General features: G+C 40.4%; 1 protein-coding gene across 1 annotated transcript in view; it reads left to right on the top strand.

The window, feature by feature from the left end:
* Window positions 1–432: 432 nt before the first annotated feature.
* Window positions 433–1087, top strand: part of CUBN (cubilin (intrinsic factor-cobalamin receptor)) — a 121979-nt gene continuing 121324 nt past the window's right edge. The window contains exon 1 of the mRNA XM_008567728.1: window positions 433–587. Coding sequence (XP_008565950.1) covers window positions 470–587 — 118 coding nt within the window. The 5' untranslated portion in view covers window positions 433–469. The remainder of the gene's footprint in view (window positions 588–1087) is intronic.

Here is a 1087-nt window from a genome sequence, read left to right as displayed (position 1 = left end):
CAACAAATTTGGGGTTTCTGACAACGAATCATTACTCATCATTATTTCTCATTTCTTTGCACACGTATTCATTCTTGCAGCAAACATTTTCAGCACATGCCGTGGGCCTACGATGTGACTACACTGGGGTCGGGGGAGGAAGGAAGGCTGTGAAAGGGATTTATAAAGACATTCAGAGATCTAATGGTGGCTCTGGCAGAGAAACTCCTCCTGAAATCCATGTAAATGTCCCTAGAAATAACCAAAGACTCAGACACTCCCATGGAACTGTGTGATAAGACTATAAAATAAAGCCAATTTCACTAGATCCAGCAAATGTGTGGTTTTCTGCTAGCTCATCAATGTACAGGCAGCCCATGGAACAGGGACTTGGCAGATGCAAACCTAGAGTTCTGAGTCATAGTTTCCCTGTTATCTTTCTTTGCAGGCATATGATGGCTTAACCTCTGCAACTAGTCTCCTTGCCAGTATGTGTGGAAGACAGCAGCTGACTAACCCCATCACCTCTTCAGGAAACAGCCTCTTTGTGAGGTTTCAGTCTGGCCCTTCCAGACAGAGCAGGGGCTTTCGAGCTCAGTTCAGGCAAGGCAAGTATCCAGTGGGTCTCCCTGAGCACAGGAGATATATTCTTCAGTGCCCTTTGGTGCTATAATAAAATGACACCGGCATTCAGAAATTGATCACAGCTTTCCACTTACTGTGAAAAATTTAAATAGAATGAGGGAATGATGACTTACGATTATTCCAACTGTTGATACTTTTAACCTTATTTTTGTCTAACTTAGATGATGATACTGACTTCCTTTGGATCTGAGTACTTCTTGAATACACTGTTTATTCTCAAAGTTTTCAGAGTAATACTTAAAAGTGCATTTAATACTAAAGATAATATAAATAGTTTTTATCCAAATTCATTTATCTAGCATTTATCCAAGGTTTCACACTAGAAGGAGATACACCACTATAAACTACAAGACTTTCTAGTAGTGTAGAGTCAGATTCCAACCCCCAGAAGCAGTGGTTTTCCTCATTTCTGACTCCTGCATTGTCCAATGATCAGTTACAGTTGTTTTCTGTTGTTTTTGTT

This window comes from Galeopterus variegatus, unplaced genomic scaffold, assembly GCF_000696425.1.
Source record: "Galeopterus variegatus unplaced genomic scaffold, G_variegatus-3.0.2 Scaffold339, whole genome shotgun sequence".
In the NCBI taxonomy this organism is placed as follows: Eukaryota; Metazoa; Chordata; class Mammalia; order Dermoptera; family Cynocephalidae; genus Galeopterus; species Galeopterus variegatus.
The sequence above is the reverse complement of the archived record's forward strand: the minus strand, read 5'-3'. Positions and strand labels throughout refer to the sequence as shown.